We start from the raw sequence: 17,171 nt of genomic DNA, 5'->3' as shown, positions 1-17,171 counted from the left end.
TTGCATACGAGCCCCCACCACCATCTCCTGGTCCATGTGGTCCCCTATGAGGTCCCAACGCCATCTCCTGGTCCTTAAGGTCCTATATGAGCCCCCACCACCATCTCCTGGTCCATGTGGTCCCCTATGAGGTCCCAACGCCATCTCCTGGTCCTTAAGGTCCTATATGAGCCCCCACCACCATCTCCTGGTCCATGTGGTCCCCTATGAGGTCCCAACGCCATCTCCTGGTCCGTAAGGTCCCATGTGAGCCCCCACCACCATTTCCTGGTCCTTGTTGTCCAATATGAGCCCCCCCTCCACCACCTCGTGGTGCTGCTGGAGCCATATGGAACCCTCCACCACCTTCTGGTCCTTCTGGTCCCAAATGGGAATCCACCACCATCTCCCGGTCCATATGGTCCCATATGAGCCCCCACCACCATCTCCCGGTCCATATGGTCCCATATGAAAACCCACTGCATCTCGTGGTCCTTCTGGTCCCATATGAACACCCACCACCATCTCCTGGTCGTTACGGTCCAATATGAGCCCCCACCACCATCTCCTGCTGCTACTGGAACCCACCATACGGAACCCACCACCACCTTCTGGTCCCAAATGGGAATCCACCACCATCTCCTGGTCCATATGGTCCCATATGAGCCCCCACCACCATCTCCTGGTTCTTCTGGTCCCAAATGGGAATCCACCACCAACTCCTGGTCCTTGCAGTCCCATATGAGCTCCCAGCACCATCTTGCGATCCGTATAGTCTCATATGAAACTCCCCTCACCATTTCTTGGTCCATAAGGTTCCATATTGGCTCCCATCGCCATCTTCTGGTCCCATATGAGAACCCACCACCACTCCCAGTTCAAATGATCCCATGGGAGCCCCTACCACCATCTGCTGGTCCTGTAGGAGAACCCATCACCAGCTCCCGGTCCATATGGTCCCATATGAGCTCCCACCACCATGTCCTGGTCCCATATGAGCCCCTACCACCATCTCCTGGTCCATATGATCCCATATGAGAACCCACCACCATCTGCTGATCCGTATGGTTCCATGTGAGCCCCCATGTGGTCCCATATGAGAACCCACCACCATCTCCTGGTCCTTATGGTCCCATATGAGAACCCACCACCATCTCCTGGTCCATATGGTCCCATATGAGCCCCCACCACCATCTCCTGGTCCATATGGTCCCATATGAGCCCCCACCACCATCTCCTGGTCCTTATGGTCCCATATGAGAACCCACCACCATCTCCTGGTCCATATGGTCCCATATGAGCCCCCACCACCATCTCCTGGTCCTTATGGTCCCATATGAGCCCTCACCACCATCTGATGGTCCCATATGAGAACTCACCACCATCTTCTGGTCCCATATGTGAACCTACCACCATCTGCTGGTCCCGTATGAGCTCCCACCACCATCTTCTGGTCCTTATGGTCCCATATGAGCCCCCATCACCCTCTTTTGGTCCCATATGAGAACCCACCATCACCTCCTGGTCCTTTATGAACCCCCAGCACCATCTCATGGTCCCATATCAGAACCCACCACCACCTCCTGGTCCCATATGAGAATCCCCCACCATCTGCTGGTCCCGTATGAGCTCCCACCACCATCTCCTGGTCCATATGATCCCATACGAGCCCCCCCCACCATCTGCTGGTCCCATATACGCCACCAACGCCGCCTGCTGGTCCCCTATGGGAACTCACCACCGCCTTCTGGTCCCTACGGTCCCATAGGAGCCCCCCACCACCATTTTCTGGTCCGTATCATCCCATACGAGAACCCACCACCACCACCTCCCAGTCCATTTGGTCCCATATGAGTTGTCCCCTCCTCCTCTTCCCCCCTCCCCCCTTGGGGACCTCCTGACCCTTCCCTCTCCCCCCCCCTCCCCAAACCTCAGAACCCATTTCTGGATCCCAACGCGTCCCATTGAGCAAAGTGCCTCCTGCTCACCGTTGGGACCATGGGGAGGGGGAGATGGGGGGGGGAAGGAGGGGGGAGGGGGAAAAGGGAGGGTGAAGGGGGGGGGGGGGGGATGGGCTCGGAGGGGTGGGGGTCGTTCCGGGGGTCCCGGGCAGAGTGTACAGACCTATAAAGAGAGAGATATTACATAGAGCCGTTTGCTAACGACGCAGCTTTTAATTGCGGGTGTGTTTTATCGCGTCTGTGGGTCTGTCTGTGGGTCTGTGGGTCTGTCTGTGTGTCTGTGGGTCTGTCTGTGGGTCTGTGTGTCTGTGGGTCCCACCTGACCCCCTCCAAAAAGAAAATTTGGGGACACATTGGGGCGGCAATGGGGACCCCCCACATCCCCCCCTTTGTATTTCATTTTCTATGGATTTAATTTTTCTTTCCAGCTTCATAGGAATTCTTTTTTTTTCCTCTTCTTTTTCCTCTTCTTTTTTTTTCCTCTTCTTTTTTTCCTCCATTTTTTTCCTCTTTTTTTCCCCTCTTCTGTTTTTTTCCTCTTCTTTTCCTCTTTTTTTTCCTCTTTTTTTTTTCCTCTTTTTTTTCCTCTATTTCTTTTTTCTCTTTCTGTTCCTCTTCTTTTTTTCCTCTTCTTTTTTCTCCTCTTTTTTTTCCTCTTCTTTTTTTCCCCTTTCTTTTTTCCTCTTTTTTTCCTCTATTTTTTCTTCTCTTCTTTTTTTCCTCTCCTTTTTTTTCCTCTTCTTTTTTTTCCTCTATTTTTTTCTCTATTTTTTTTCCTCTTCTTTTTTTTCCTCTTCTTTTTTTTCCTCTATTTTTTCTTCTCTTTTTTTCCTCTTCTTTTTTTCCTCTTCTTTTTTCTTCTCTATTTTTTTCCTCTTTTTTTCCTCTTCTTTTTTTCTTCTTTTTTTCCTCTATTTTTTTCTCTATTTTTTTCCTCTTCTTTTCTCTCCTCATTTTTTTTCCTCTTCTTTTTTCCTCTTTTTTTCCTCTATTTTCTTTCTCTATTTTTTTTCCTCTGCTTTTTTTCTCCTTTTTTTCCTCTTCTTTTTTTCCTTTTTTTTCCCTCTATTTTTTTATTTCTTCTTTTTTTTCTCTTTTTTTTTCTCTATTTTTTTTCCTCTTCTTTTTTTCTTCTCTTTTTTTCTCCTCTTCTTTTTTTCCTCTTCTTTTTTTCCTCTTCTTTTTTTCCTCTCCTTTTTTCCCTCATTTTCCCCTTTCCTTTTCTTTTCCTTCTTTCCTCCCCCTTTTCTTTCTCTTTTTTCAACCTTTTCCCCTTTATTTCCCCCTTTTCCTCCCCTATTTTCCCTTCTCCCATTATTTCTTCCTGTTTCTCCCCCATTCTTTTTCCCCTTCCTCTTCCCTTTTCCTTTCTTCCTTTTTCCTCTCTCCCATTTCTTTCCCTTTTATTCTTTTATTCCCTTTTATTTTTCCTTTTCCCCGTTTTCCTTTTCTCTCCTTTTTCTTTTTTCCTCGATTTTCCCTTTTTCTTCCCCTTTTTCCCCCTTTTCCCTTTTTCCCTTTTCCTTTCATTTCCCTCCCCCCCCCGTTTCTCCTTTTCCTGCTTTTCCTTTTTTCTTCCCCCCATTTCTTTTCCTTTTTCCCCTTCATTTTCCCATTTTCTTCTCCTTTTTTCCCCCTTTCCTTTTTCCTTTTTTCCCTTTCTTTTCCCCCTTATTTTTCCATCTCTTTCCCCCTTTCCCATTTGTTTCCCTTCCTCTCCTTCACCTCCTTTATTTTTTTAAGGTTTTTCTTCTCCTTTTCCCCCTTTTTTCCCCTTTTCCCCTCTTTCCTTTTTTCCTTTTCCATTTTCCTTCTTTTTATCCCATTTTTTCCTTTTTCTTTGCTATTTTTCCTCTTTTTCTCCTTTTTCCCCTTCATTTCCCATCCGTTTTTTTTCCTTTTCCCTTTCATTTTTTCCTCCCCCCATTTTTTCTTTTTTTTCACCTCTTTCCCCTTTTTGTCACTTTTTTCCCTTTTTTATTTTCCCCCCTTTTTTCTTTTTCTTCTATTCCCCTTTTCCCCCTTTTTTCCCTTCCTCCTCCTTTTCTCCTTCATTTTTTCCCCTTTTATTTCCTTTTATTTTTGCTTTTTTATTCCCTTTTCCTCCTGTTCAATTATTTTCTCCTTTTTGCTTCTTTCCTTTTTTCTCCTTTTCCTTTTTTCCTTCCCCTTTTTTTCCTTTCCCTTTTTCCCCATTTTTCCTTTCATTTCTTCCCCTTTTTTCCTTTTTCTTTCCCTCTCGTCCCCTTTTATTTTCCTTTTCCCCTTTTATTTCCTTTTCCTTTTCTTGCTTTTGATTCCTTTTTTATTCCTAAATTATTTTATCTCTTTCCCTTCTTTCCTTTCCTTTTCACCTTTTCCTTTTCCTTTTCTTCCCTTTTTCCTTTCCCTTTTCCTTTCCTTTTTCCTTTTCCTTCCCCTTCTCCTTTTCTTTCCTTTTCCCTTTTCCCCCTTTTTCTTTTTTGCCTTTTTTCTCTTTCCCCTTTCCTTTCCTTCCCTTCTCCTTTTCTTCCCTTTCCCTTTTCCTTCTCCTTTTCCCTTTCTTCCCTTTTCCCTTTCCCTTTTCCCTTTTCCTTTTTCCTTTTCTTCTTTTTTCCTTTTTTTCCCTTTTCCTTTTCTTCCTTTTTCCTTTTTTCCCTTTTCCTTTTTCCTTTTCGTTTCCCTTTTCTTCCCTTCTTCCTTTTTTTTCCTTTTTTCCTTTTTTCTTTTTTTCTTTTCCTTTTCTTCTTTTCCTTTTTTTTTTCCTTTTTTCCTTTTTTCTTTTTTTCTTTTCCTTTTCTTCTTTTCCTTTTTTTTTCCTTTTCCTTCTCTTCCCTTTTTCCTTTCCCTTTCCCTTTTCCTTTCCTTTTTCCCTTTCTTCTCTTTTCCTTTTCTTCCCTTTTCCTTTTCCCTTTTTCTTTTCCCTTTTCCTTTTTTTTTCCTTTTTTTTTTCCTTTTCCTTTTTCCTTTTCTTTCCTTTTCCCTTTTTTCCTTTTCTTCTCTTTCCCTTTTCCTTTCCTTCCCTTTTCCTTTTCCTTTTCTTTTTCCTTTTCTTCTCTTTTCCCTTTTTTTCCCTATTCCTTTCCTTCCCTTTTCCTTTTCTTTTTCCTTTTTTCTCTTTCCCTTTTTCTTTCCTTTCCTTTTCCTTTTCTTTTTCCCTTTCTTCTCTTTTCCTTTTTTTCCCCTTTTCCTTCTCTCCCCTTTTCCTTTTCTTCCCTTTTTCCTTTCCCTTTTCCTTTTTCCTTTTTCTTTTCTTTTTTCCTTTTCCTTTTTCCTTTTCTTCCCTTTTCCTTTTTCCTTTTCCCTTTTCCCCCTTTTTCCTTTTTTCCTTTTTTCTCTTTCCCTTTTCCTTTTCTCCCTTTTCCTTTCCTTCCCTTTTCTTTTTCCTTTTCTTCTCTTTCCCCTTTTTTTCCCTTTTCCTTCTCTCCCCTTTTCCTTTTCTTCCCTTTTTCTTTCCCTTTTTCTTTCCCTTTTCCTTTTCCCTTTTCCTTTTATTCCCTTTTCCTTTTATTCCCTTTTCCTTTTATTCCCTTTTCCTTTTCTCCTTCTCTCCCTTTTCCTTTTCCTTTTCCCCTTTTCCCCCCTCCCACTTTTCCCGTTTTCCCCTTCCTTTCATTTCCCCGTTTTCCATTTCCCTCCCCCCTTTCACTTCCCTTTCATTTCCCCCCCCTTTCCTTCCCTCTCATCCCTTGCTTCCCCTTCTCCCCGCTTTCCCTCCCCCTTTTCACCACCCATTCATTACAACCAAGAAATTCATTCCCCACCACGAGGCGCTGCTCCCCCCCCCCCCAGCGGGGCGGTTCGTTACCGACGCCGTCTGTGCTCATTAATTAACGCCAAGGACGCCTCATTAATTAACGCCAAGGACGGGAATCGGGGCGGCGCTTCGTGCGAATAAAGGACGGGCGGCACCGCGGGCGGCAGAGCATCAATGCAGCGGCGGATGTGGGGCGGATATGGGCGGATATAGGGCAGTTATAGGGTTGTTATAGGGCGGCTGTGGGGGCTATGGGGACTGTAGGACAGCTATAAGGCGGATATAGGGCAGATATAGGGCAGTTATAGGGCGGATATAGGGCAGTTATAGGGCGGCTGTGGGGGCTGTAGGGACTATAGCACAGCTATAGGGTTATAGGGTGGATATAGGGCGGATATAGGGTGGCTGTGGGGGCTATAGGGACTGCAGGATAGCTGTAGGGCGGATGTAGAGTGGATATAGGGTGGTTGTGGGGGCTGTGGGGACTGTGGGACAGCTATAGGGGGGATATAGGGCAGATATAGGGCGGTTATAGGGTGGCTGTAGGGGCTATAGGGGCTATAGAACAGCTATAGGGCGGTTATGGGGGCTATGGGGACTGCAGGTCAGCTATAGGGCGCATATAGGGTGGATATAGGGCAGATATAAGGTTGTTATAGGGCAGTTGTGGGGCCTATGGGGACTGTAGGACAGCTATAGGGCAGATATAGGGTGGTTATAGGGCGGCTGTGGGGGCTATGGGGATTGTAGGACAGCTATAGGGCAGATATAGGGCGGTTATAGGGCGGCTGTGGGGGCTATAGGGACTGCAGGATAGCTGTAGGGCGGATGTAGAGTGGATATAGGGTGGTTGTGGGGGCTGTGGGGACTGTGGGACAGCTATAGGGGGGATATAGGGCAGATATAGGGCGGTTATAGGGTGGCTGTGGGGGCTATAGGGGCTATAGAACAGCTATAGGGCGGTTATGGGGGCTATGGGGCTATGGGGACTGCTATGGCAGTTATGGGGTCAGCTATAGGGCGCATATAGGGTGGATATAGGGCAGATATAAGGATATAAGGTTGTTATAGGGTAGTTGTGGGGGGTATAGGGACTGTAGGACAGCTATAGGGCAGATATAGGGTGGTTATAGGGCGGCTGTGGGGGCTATGGGGATTGTAGGACAGCTATAGGGCAGATACAGGGCGGTTATAGGGCGGCTGTGGGGGCTATAGGGACTGCAGGACAGCTATAGGGTGGATATAGGGGCTATGGGGACTGCAGGACAGCTATAGGGTGGATATAGGGGCTATGGGGACTGCAGGACAGCTATAGGGTACATATAGGGTGGATATAGGGCAGATATAGGGTTGTTATAGGGCAGCTGTTGGGGCTATAGGGGCTATAGGACAGCCATAGGGTGGATATAGGGCGGCTATGGAGGCTATAGGTTCTATATAACAGCTATAGGGCGACCATAAGGACTATAGGGGTGACGTCGGTCTCTACATGCGCCCCGTCCCTATACGTGGCCCTATATACGGCCCTATATACGGCCCCATATGGGGCTCGATATCCCCGGTCCCCCCTCGCGCGGCTCGCGTTTCCACCCGGACCATTCCCCGCAATGCACCACCGCACTCGGCCAATCGCGTCTCACCGATGGCACTTCCGGTGCTCACGCCCCCTCTCTCGGCCAATCGCGTCTTACTGATGGCACTTCCGCTTCCGGCGTCCGTTTCCCCGTGCCGCCATGCGCAGCGCTGCGTCGTTAAGGGTCGCGACCGCCGCTTACCGACGGGGATACGGAAATAAAGCGGGGAACGGAACGGGAAACGGCCCGAAATACCGGCAGGGGCAGAGCCCGGCACCGCGGAGAAGAGAGTATTTCTATTGGGTGGATGCGCACGGCAGGGTGAGCGGGGAGCGGGGGGGAGAATGGGGTGAGATACGGGAGGTAGGGGGGATGAAGGGGGAGGAGGAATGGGGGGGAGATGGGGGGGAGGAATGGGGGAGAAAGGGGGGAGTGGGGGAATAATGGGAGATGGGGAGAAATAGGGCAAGGGGGGACATAGGGAGGGGAAAGGAGAGTAGGGGGCGTGGGGGGAGGAGGGGAAGATGGAGGGAAGTGAGGGACGTGCGGGGGTGTGGGGGGTAATGGGAGATGGGGGGCGTGGGGGGAGGAAAGGAGGAGATAATGAGAGGTGGGGGGCACAGAGGGAAGGGGGGAAGGAGTCGGGGAGGGGGGAGGAATGAGGGACGTGGGGGGTGGGGGGGGACGCCGGGGAGGGTAGAGGGGAATGGGGCACGTGGGGGGGAGTGGGGGGGAATGGGGGACGTGGGGGACATCAGGGGAAGTGGGGGGGAATGGGGGATGTGGGGAGGGGGGGGATGTGGAGGGGGTGGGGGGGGAATAGGGAACGAGGGGAGGGAGGGGATGGTGGGGGGGAATGGGGGAAGGGGGGACGTGGGGGTGGAGGGCATGGGGGTGAAGGGGGATGAGGGGTAAGGGGGGACGTGGGGAGGGGGGGATGTGGGTAGGTGGGGAAGGGGGGACTTGGGGGGGAATGGGGGACATGGGGGGGAGGGGACGTGGGGGAATGGGGGGCATGGGGGAAGTGGGGGGGGGAATTGGGGACATCGGGGTCATAGAGGCCTGATGGGAGAGGTGGGGGAGTGGGGGGGGATATGGGGGGAAGGGGGGAGTGGGAAGGAAGGGAGAGAAATGGTGGGGAGGGGGGTGGGGGCATGGGGAAAATGGGGGGGAGACATGGGGGAGGTAGGGGGGATGAAGGGGAGTGGGGAGGGGTGGGGAGATGGGAGGGTGAAGGGGAGAGGGGTGGGGAGTGGGGAGGGGTGGGGGGTGGGGGGGATGGAGGGGAATGGGAGATGTGGGGGGGGAGGGAGAAAGGGGAGTGAGGAGACAGAGGGAAAAGGGGGGGGCAAAGGGGCATGGAGATATAATGGGAGATGGGGGGAGTGAGGGGACGTGGGGGGAGAAAAGGGAGTGGGGAGGAATGGGGGACATGGGGGGAGTGGAGGGATAATGGGAGATGGGGGGTGGGGGATATGGGGGGGTGGGGGGGATGAAGGGGAGTGTGGAGGAATGGGGGGAGAATGGGAGATGGGGGGACGTGGGGGGGAGAAAGGGGAGTGGGGGCATGGGGGGGAGCGGGGGGAGGATGAGAGATGGGGGGAGAGAGTGGGATGAACTGGGAGCACTGGGGGGGGAGAAATAAGAGGGACTGGGGGGGAATGAGATGGACTGGGAGGAACTGGGGGGGATGAGAGGGGCTGGGGGAGCAATGAGGGACTGGGAGGAATGGGGGGGAATGAGAGATATTGGGAGGACTTGGGGGGGGGACTGAGAGGACATGGGGGGGGACTGGGGGGATGAGAGGGACTGGGAGGAACTGGGGGGGGGACTGGGAGGAATGGGGGGGGAATGAGAGGGACTGGGAGTAACTGGAGGGGACTGGGAGGAACTGGGGGGGGAATGAGAGACATTGGGAGAACTGGGGGGGGACTGGGAGGACATGGGGGGGACTGAGAGGGACTGGGAGGAACGGGGGGGGGATGAGAGGTACTGGGAGGAATGGGGGGGGGAATGAGAGGGACTGGAGTAACTGGAGGGGACTGGGAGGAACTGGGGGGGGAATGAGAGACATTGGGAGAACTGGGGGGGGACTGGGAGGACATGGGGGGGACTGAGAGGGACTGGGAGGAACGGGGGGGGGGATGAGAGGTACTGGGAGGAATGGGGGGGACTGGGAGGACATGGAGGGGGATGAGAGGGACTGGGAGGGGGACTGGGAGGACTGGGGGGGAATGAGGTACTGGGAGGACATGGGGGGGATGAGAGGTACTGGGAGGGGACTGGGAGGAATGGGGGGTAACTGGGAGGACTGGAAGGGGAAATGAGAGGGACTGGGAGGAGACTGGGAGGAATGGGGGGTAACTGGGAGGACTGGAGGGAGAAATGAGAGGGACTGGGAGGGGACTGGGAGGAATGGGGGGGTAACTGGGAGGACTGGAGGGGGAAATGAGAGGGACTGGGAGGAGACTGGGAGGGGACTGGGAGGAATGGGGGGTAACTGGGAGGACTGGAGGGGGAAATGAGAGGGACTGGGAGGACTGGGAGGGGACTGGGAGGAATGGGGGGTAACTGGGAGGACTGGAGGGGGAAATGAGAGGGACTGGGAGGACTGGGGGGGGGGGACTGGGAGCACTGGGAGAGGGGTTGAGCTGCTGTGGTCTCCGCAGCTGTACTTGGATGATGCCAAAGTGAAGAACTTTGTCACCTGCTTCAAAGGTACGGGGACAGCGTGGCACTGCTGAGTGACAGCGTGGCACTGCTGAGTGACAGCATGACATGGGGACAGCGTGACACTGCTGAGTGACAGCGTGACATGGGGACAGTGTGACACTGCTGAGTGACAGCGTGACGTGGGGACAGCGTGACACTGCGGAGTGACAGCGTGACATGGGGACAGCGTGACACTGCGGAGTGACAGCGTGACATGGGGACAGCGTGACACCGCTGAGTGACAGCGTGACATGGGGACAGCGTGACACTGCGGAGTGACAGTGTGACATGGGGACAGCGTGACACCGCTGAGTGACAGTGTGACATGGGGGACAGTGTGACACCGCTGAGTGACAGCGTGACATGGGGACAGCGTGACACTGCGGAGTGACAGCGTGACATGGGGACAGCGTGACACCGCTGAGTGACAGCGTGACATGGGGACAGTGTGACACCGCTGAGTGACAGTGTGACATGGGGACAGTGTGACACTGAGTGACACCGTGGTGTGGTGACAGTGTGACATGGGGACAGTGTGACACTGAGTGACACTGCGGTGTGGTGACAGTGTGACATGGGGACAGTATGACACTGAGTGACACCGTGGTGTGGTGACAGTGTGACATGGGGACAGTGTGACACTGAGTGACACTGCGGTGTGGTGACAGTGTGACATGGGGACAGTGTGACACTGAGTGACACCGTGGTGTGGTGACAGCGTGACGTGGTGACAGTGTGACACTGAGTGACACTGCAGTGTGGTGACAATGTGACATGGGCACAGTGTGACACGGGCACAGTGTGACACTGAGTGACACCGTGGTGTGGTGACAGTGTGACACGTGTGACACGGGCACAGTGTGACACTGAGTGACCCCGCGGTGCGGTGACAGCGTGAGATGACGGTGGCCCGACGGTGGCTCTATTCCCCCCCCACCCAAAGCAGAAGACAGACGAGCCCCCGGCTCCCCTTGCCTCATTAACTCCCGCTCGTTAATTACCGCCCTTTGCCGCCCCGCAGACGAGCGTTTCCTCGCCTTCTTCTTCCACCGCCTGCAGCCCAACCGCAGCGGCCGCTACGAGGATTCCTTCCCCTTCGTTTCCCCCTGCGGCGCCGAACGCAACTTTGTGCGCTGCCAGGACCTTCCCGTCGTCTTCACTCGGGTCCTGGAAGGGGAAAATGGCGGCGGCTCGCTGCTGTCTTACTGCGGGGGAGGGAGTCGCCTGGCGCTCCCTTTTCAACCCGAATTGTTGACTTTCGATCCCGAAAATGGGAGGTTGTATCATCCGGGACCCGAGGGGGGCGGCGGGGTGGGGTTGGTGAAGTCGGCGCTGGTGGAGGAATGGGGGGATGGGTTTGAGTATGGGGGGCAGGGGGGGGGAGGGAAGGGGGTCCCGACCCATTTCGTGTGGGGGGGGAAGCGTTACGCCTTGGGGCATCCGCTGCTGGGGAGGCTGAGGGCATTGAGGGAGGGGGGGAAGGGGGGAAGGGAGGTGGGGAGGGGGTGAGAGCGGCCGTGTTGTCCCCAAACCTCGTGGGAGGGGGAGAAGAGGGACAGCTGGGGTGCCCTTCATCCTTGGGTCTATGGGGTGGGGGTTGGAGAGACCCCCGGGGGTCCCCATTGTCCCCAAACCCATAGGACAGGGATGGGGACCCTCAGGATCCCCTTCATTGTTATGGGGTGGGGGTTGGAGGGACACCAGGGGTCCACGTTGTCCCCAAACCCCATGGGATTGGGGTGGGAGGGACAGCTGGGGTCCCCTTCATCCCTGCATCTATGGGGAGGGGGTGGGAGAGACCCCTGGGGGTCCCCAAACCCATAGGACAAGGATGGGGACAAGGGGGGACCCCTGGATGTCCCCTTCATCCTTATGGGATGGGGACAAGAGGGACAGCTGGGGTCCCCTTCATCCTTGGGTCTATGGGGTGGGGGTTGGAGAGACCCCCGGGGGTCCCCACTGTCCCCAAACCCATAAGACTGGGATGGGGACCCTCAGGATCCCCTTCGTTGTTATGGGGTGGGGGTTGGAGGGACACGAGGGGTCCACGTTGTCCCCAAACCCCATGGGATGGGGGTGGGAGGGACAGCTGGGGTCCCCTTCATGCCTGAGTCTATGGGTGGGGGTTGGAGAGACCCCCGGGGGTCCCCACATCCACCCCAAACCCATGGGGTGGGGACAAGAGGAACTGCTGGGGGTCCCCCAAACCAATAGGACAGGGATGGGGACAAGGGGGCACCCCTGGATGTCCCCATCATTGTTAAGGGCTGGGAGGGACAGCTGGGGTCCCCTTCATCCCTGCATCTATGGGGAGGGGGTGGGAGAGACCCCTGGGGGTCCCCCAAACCTATAGGACAAGGATGGGGACAAGGGGGGACCCCTGGATGTCCCCTTCATCCTTATGGGATGGGGACAAGAGGGGCAGCTGGGGTCCCCTTCATCCTTGAATCTATGGGGTGGGAGTGGGGGAGACCCCTGGGGTCCCTAAACCCCATGGGATTGGGGTGGGAGGGACAACCAGGGGTCCCCTTCATGCCTGAGTCTATGGGGTAAGGATGGGGGAGACCCTTGGGGGTCCCCAAAACCCCATGGGATGGGGACAAGAGGGACAGCTGGGGTCCCCCTTCATCCCTGAGTCTATGGGGTGGGGGTTGGAGAGCCCCCCGGGGGTCCCCGTTGTCCCCAAACCCAGGGGATGGGGACAAGAGGAACCCTTGGGGGTCCCCAAACCCATAGCACAAGGAAGGGGACAACAGGGGACCCCTGGATGTCCCCATCATCGTTACGGGGTGGGAGGGACCCCCGGTGTCCCCGCTGTCCCCACCTGTGCAGGAGGACTAAAAGCATCTGAGCCCAGCAACGTGGCTGCGCTGTGTTGTCACCTGGGGGTTGGGGGTGGCGAGGTGACATCCCGTGGCGCAGCTCCATGGTGTCCCCAACGTCCCTGTGATGTCCCCAGTGTCCCCAATGTTCCACTGTCCCCTCACAGTGTCCCCGTGATGTCCCCAGTGTCCCCATACTGATGTCCCCAACATCCCATGGCACAGCCACATGGTGTCCCCAACATCCCAGTGTCCCCATGGTGGTGTCCCTAGTGTCCCATGGCACAGCTTCCTGATGTCCCCAATGTCCCTGTGATGTCCCCAGTGTCCCTATAGTGACGTCCCCAAGGTGATGTCCCCAGTATCCCATGGCACAGCCTCATGTTGTCCCCACCATCCCCATGATGATGTCCCCAACATCCCCATGATGATGTCCCCAGTATCCCATGGCACAGCTTTGTCTTGTCCCCAACATCCCCATGGTGACGTCCCCAATGTCCCCATGGTGACGTCCCCAACATCCCAGTGTCCCCTCACAGTGTCCCCATGGTGGTGTCCCTAGTGTCCCCATGGCACAGCTTCATGATGTCCCCAGTGTCCCTACGATGTTCCCAGTGTCCCCAATGTCCCCGCACTGATGTCCCCAATGTCCCATGGCACAGCTTCGCCTTGTCCCCAACATCCCCATGGTGACGTCCCCAACATCCCAGTGTCCCCTCACAGTGTCCCCATGGTGGTGTCCCTAGTGTCCCATGGCACAGCTTCATGATGTCCCCAATGTCCCTGTGATGTTCCCAGTGTCCCCCAATGTCCCCATAGTGATGTCCCCAGTATCCCATGGCACAGCTTCCTGATGTCCCCAACATCCCCATGGTGACGTCCCCAATGTCCCCATGGTGACATCCCCAACATCCCAGTGTCCCCTCACAAGGTCCCATGGCACAGCTTCATGATGTCCCCAATGTCCCTGTGATGTTCCCAGTGTCCCCAACATCCACGCAGTGATGTCCCCAATGTCCCATGGCACAGCTTTGTCTTGTCCCCAACATCCCAGTGTCCCCATGGTGGTGTCCCTAGTGTCCCATGGCACAGCTTCATGATGTCCCCAATGTCCCCATGGTGATGTCCCCAGTATCCCATGGCACAGCTTCCTGATGTCCCCAACATCCCCATGATGATGTCCCCAACATCCCCATTAGTGATGTCCCCAGTATCCCATGGCACAGCTTCCTGATGTCCCCAACATCCCCATGATGATGTCCCCAACATCCCCATAGTGATGTCCCCAGTATCCCATGGCACAGCTTTGTCTTGTCCCCAACATCCCCATGGTGACGTCCCCAATGTCCCCATGGTGACGTCCCCAACATCCCAGTGTCCCCTCACAGTGTCCCCATGGTGATGTCCCTAGTGTCCCATGGCACAGCTTCATGATGTCCCCAATGTCCCTACGATGTTCCCAGTGTCCCCAATGTCCCCGCAGTGATGTCCCCAATGTCCCATGGCACAGCTTCGCCTTGTCCCCAACATCCCCATGATGATGTCCCCAATGTCCCCATAGTGATGTCCCCAATGTCCCATGGCACAGCTTTGTCTTGTCCCCAACATCCCCATGGCGACGTCCCCAATGTCCCCATGGTGACATCCCCAACATCCCAGTGTCCCCTCACAATGTCCCCATGGCAAGGTCCCCAATGTCCCATGGCACAGCTTCATGATGTCCCCAATGTCCCTATGATGTTCCCAGTGTCCCCAACATCCCTATGGTGACATCCCCAATGTCCCCATGGTGATGTCCCCAGTATCCCATGGCACAGCTTTGTCTTGTCCCCAACATCCCCATGGTGACGTCCCCAACATCCCAGTGTCCCCTCACAATGTCCCCATGGTGGTGTCCCTAGTGTCCCATGGCACAGCTTCATGATGTCCCCAATGTCCCCGCAGTGATGTCCCCAATGTCCCATGGCACAGCTTCGCCTTGTCCCCAACATCCCCATGATGATGTCCCCACTGTCCCCATGATGATGTCCCCAACATCCCCATGGTGATGTCCCCAGTATCCCATGGCACAGCTTCCTGATGTCCCCAACATCCCCATGGTGACGTCCCCAATGTCCCCATGGTGACATCCCCAACATCCCAGTGTCCCCTCACAATGTCCCCATGGCAAGGTCCCCAATGTCCCATGGCACAGCTTCATGATGTCCCCAATGTCCCTATGATGTTCCCAGTGTCCCCCAACATCCCTATGGTGACATCCCCCAATGTCCCCATAGTGATGTCCCCAGTATCCCATGGCACAGCTTTGTCTTGTCCCCATGGCCCCTCACTGCAAGAAAGATATTGAGGCCCTGGAACGTGTTCAAAGAAGGGCAACGAAGCTGGTGAGGGGTCTGGAGCACAGGCCATATGAGGAGAGGCTGAAGGAGCTGGGAATGTTCAGCCTGGAGAAGAGGAGGCTCAGGGGAGACCTTATTGCTCTCTATAACTTCCTGAAGGGAGGTTGTAGTGAGCTGGGGGTCGGCCTCTTCTCTCGTGTCATTAGTGATAGGACCAGGGGGAATGGTTTCAAGCTACGCCAGGGGAAATTCAGGCTGGACATGAGGAAGTATTACTTTTCAGAAAGGGTGGTCAGGCACTGGAATGGACTGCCCAGGGAGGTGCTGGAATCACCGACCCTGGGGGTGTTCAAGGAAAGACTGGATGTTGCGTTGAGGGACATGGTTTAGTAGGAGCTATTGGGAATAGGTGAACGGTTGGACTGGGTGATCTTTTAGGTCTTTTCCAACCTTAGTGATTCTATGATTCTATGATCCCCATGGTGACGTCCCCAACATCCCAGTGTCCCCCTCACAGTGTCCCCATGGTGGTGTCCCTAGTGTCCCATGGCACAGCTTCATGATGTCCCCAATGTCCCTATGATGTTCCCAGTGTCCCCAGTGTCCCCATAGTGATGTCCCCAATGTCCCATGGCACAGCTTTGTCTTGTCCCCAACATCCCCATGATGATGTCCCCAACATCCCCATGGTGACGTTCCCCAGTGTCCCCATGGTGACATCCCCCATGTCCCAATGTCCCCTCCCAGTGTCCCCCTGGTGTTGTCCCCAACGTCCCCATGGTGACGCCCCCACCATCCCATGGCACAGCTGTGCCGTGTCCCCTACGTCCCTACCATCTCCCCACGGCGTTGTCCCCTGCGTCCCCATGGTGGTGTCCCCAATGTCCCCTCCCAGTGTCCCCACACGACGTCCCCAAGCCACCCACCCCTTTGGTGGCACCATCCACACGTCGAGGCGGGACAAACAAGGCAGGGTGTGACAAGGGGACGGGACCTGGGTTCCCCACCCCAAATGTGGCTCCTGCCCCGCTCCCCCTCTGTCCCAGCACTGCGGTGTCACTCGCGGGTGGCATCAGCGTCACCTTTTTGTCCCCATTCCCACCCCCACCTTGCGGTGCTGCTTTCAGCCACCAAACACCCCAGGTGCCAAACGAACCTTTATACCAACAGCGGGGTCGGACACCCGGTGCCACTTTGTCACCGTGGGTCCTGGTTGTCACTTTGTCACCAGGCCTCCTGGTGTCCCTTTGTCCCAGTGTCCCTTTGTCCTGCTGTCCCTTTGTCACCACTCTTCCTTGCATCCCTTTGTCACCACTGCTCCAGCTGTCCCTTTGTCACCACCTCCCCTGGTGTCCCTGTGTGTCCCTTTGTCACCATATGTCCTGGTTGTCCCTTTGTCGCCACCTCTCCTGGTGTCCCTTTGTCATCATATGTCCTGGTTGTCCCTTTGTCACCACCTCTCCTGGTGTCCCTGTGTGTCCCTTTGTCACCATTCCTCCTTGCGTCCCTTTGTCACCATATGTCCTGGTTGTCCCTTTGTCGCCACCTCTCCTGGTGTCCCTTTGTCCCTGTGTCCCTTTGTCACCGTATATCCTGGTTGTCCTTTTGTCACCATTCCTCCTTGTGTCCCTTTGTCACCACTCCTCTTGGTGTCCCTTTGTCCCTGTGTGTCCCTTTGTCACCATTCCTCCTGCTGTCCCTTTGTCACCATACCTTCTGGTTGTCCCTTTGTCACCACATGTCCTGGTTGTCCCTTTGTCACCACTGCTGCTGTCCCTTTGTCACCACACCTCGTGGTTGTCACTTTGTCACCATATGTCCTACTTGTTCCTTTGTCACCACCTCTCCTGGTGTCCCTCTGTCCTGGTTGTCCCTTTGTCACCACTTCTCCTTGCATGCCTGTCACCACTCCTCCTGGTTGTCACTTTGTCACCATATGTCCTGGTTGTCTCTTTGTCACCACTCCTCCAGCTGTCCCTTTGTCACCACCTTTCCTGGTGTCCCTTTGTCCCTGGTTGTCCCTTTGTCACCACATGTCCCGGTTGTTC

At 54.6% G+C, this 17,171-nt stretch overlaps 1 protein-coding gene across 1 annotated transcript; it reads left to right on the top strand.

The window, feature by feature from the left end:
- Nucleotides 1-7,409: 7,409 nt before the first annotated feature.
- Nucleotides 7,410-14,322, top strand: LOC306944778 (UPF0598 protein C8orf82; the record flags this gene model as incomplete). The annotated part of the gene is made up of 4 exons (XM_079533378.1): nt 7,410-7,571; nt 9,920-9,968; nt 10,984-11,323; nt 14,268-14,322. 4 exons carry the CDS (start codon nt 7,410-7,412, stop codon nt 14,320-14,322), a joined length of 606 nt encoding a protein of 201 aa, XP_079389504.1.
- Between the last annotated feature and the right edge of the window lie 2,849 nt (nt 14,323-17,171).

This window comes from Tetrao urogallus (genome assembly GCF_951394365.1).
Source record: "Tetrao urogallus genome assembly, chromosome: 3".
NCBI classification, from domain to species: Eukaryota; Metazoa; Chordata; class Aves; order Galliformes; family Phasianidae; genus Tetrao; species Tetrao urogallus.
This window is presented reverse-complemented; position numbering and strand designations above follow the sequence as displayed.